Here is a 1,352-nt window from a genome sequence, read left to right on the forward strand (position 1 = left end):
GTACCATTTGAGGTTGCTGTATTACCTCCCAAAGCAAGGGTTCCATTCCGGTGGCCATGACAGCCGTAACACCGTTCCACCCAAAGGCCATATCGTGGGATTACACCGCCGAGGCAAGAAGGAAAGGGAAAACCAAATCTGGAGAAGCAATTACAGCACATAGTATGACAATAACCGGTAGGGTTTATACTCCGGAACATCTAGCTGAGTCCAGTAAGCAGGCCTGATGATCTTTGGAGGAAGATACAACCCAAAGAGTATTCGGTCATTGATCAGTTGAAAAAAACGCCAGCCCAGATATCTATCTTGGCTCTGCTACAAAGCTCTGACGCGCATAAGAATTCCTTATTGAAGGTGCTGAGCGAGGCATATGTGCCCAACAACATAACTGGAGGAGAAATGGCAAACATGGTAGGGAAAGTATTGGAGAATCACAAAATCACTTTCCATGAAGATGAGCTGCCACTAGAAGGGTTGAGCCACAACAAGGCGTTGCACATCACTGTGCAATGCGAGGACTATTTTATCACCAAGGTCCTGATCGATGGGGGATCCAGCCTTAATATTTGTCCGTTGGTAACACTCAGGACATTGGGAAAAGGTCTGCATGAAATCAAAGATGGGGCCATCAACGTCAAAGCCTTCGACGGTTCCCAAAGGTCCACTATTGGGGAGATTAACCTGTGTTTACAGATGGGCCCTACCTGGTTCGATGTTGACTTTCAAGTAATAGACGTGCCGACATCTTACAACTTTCTGTTGGGACGGCCATGGATTCATGCCACTGGAGCTGCGTCAACACTACACCAGGCAGTAAAGTTTGAGTGGAATCACTAAGAGGTGATCATTCACGGTGACAGTAGCAATCCCATATACAGTCGCCAGACCATCCCAGAAATCGGAGGATGAAGGAAGATAGGTGGGGAAACATATTACCACATCAAGCGAGTCAATTCCGTTGACCAAGAAAAATGGTGGGACAACAAAATTGAAAGCATACTGAACTGGTGCAGGTATGAACCAGGTAAAGGACTCGACAAGAATCTCTAAGGGATTGCTAAGCCTATCAAGTTGAAGAAACATGGTACCACTTTCGGTTTGGGATATGAATACACTTGGGAGGAGTTCAACCACTGGTCGCCACCATGGCGCAGTCCCTACTACCCGCTGGAGCATCTGATACCTCGCTTAGAATAGACCTTCCAGCCAGCCGATGTCATATATGGGTCGGAAAAAGAGGAAGCACTGGCGGCGATGAAGAATTTGTTTTGGAAAATGACAATATGGACTGTTGTGTCATTTTCGAGGAGGAGGGAGGAAGGCCCTTCTATACAAGCTGTGAGCCGAGGAGC

General features: G+C 47.1%; 1 protein-coding gene across 1 annotated transcript; it reads left to right on the forward strand.

Annotated features, from left to right (window-relative positions):
• The first annotated feature begins 399 nt into the window (after positions 1–399).
• LOC138873790 (uncharacterized) lies at positions 400–837 on the forward strand. The gene has a single exon (XM_070152268.1). It carries the CDS (start codon positions 400–402, stop codon positions 835–837), a length of 438 nt encoding a protein of 145 aa, XP_070008369.1.
• The last annotated feature ends 515 nt before the right edge of the window (positions 838–1,352 follow it).

The sequence above is a fragment of the Nicotiana sylvestris genome, chromosome 7, assembly GCF_000393655.2.
Source record: "Nicotiana sylvestris chromosome 7, ASM39365v2, whole genome shotgun sequence".
NCBI classification, from domain to species: Eukaryota; Viridiplantae; Streptophyta; class Magnoliopsida; order Solanales; family Solanaceae; genus Nicotiana; species Nicotiana sylvestris.

Excerpts from the sequence above, each read along its gene's own strand:
- LOC138873790 (XM_070152268.1), top strand. The coding sequence starts at position 400 with ATGGCAAACATGGTAGGGAAAGTATTGGAGAATCACAAAATCACTTTC.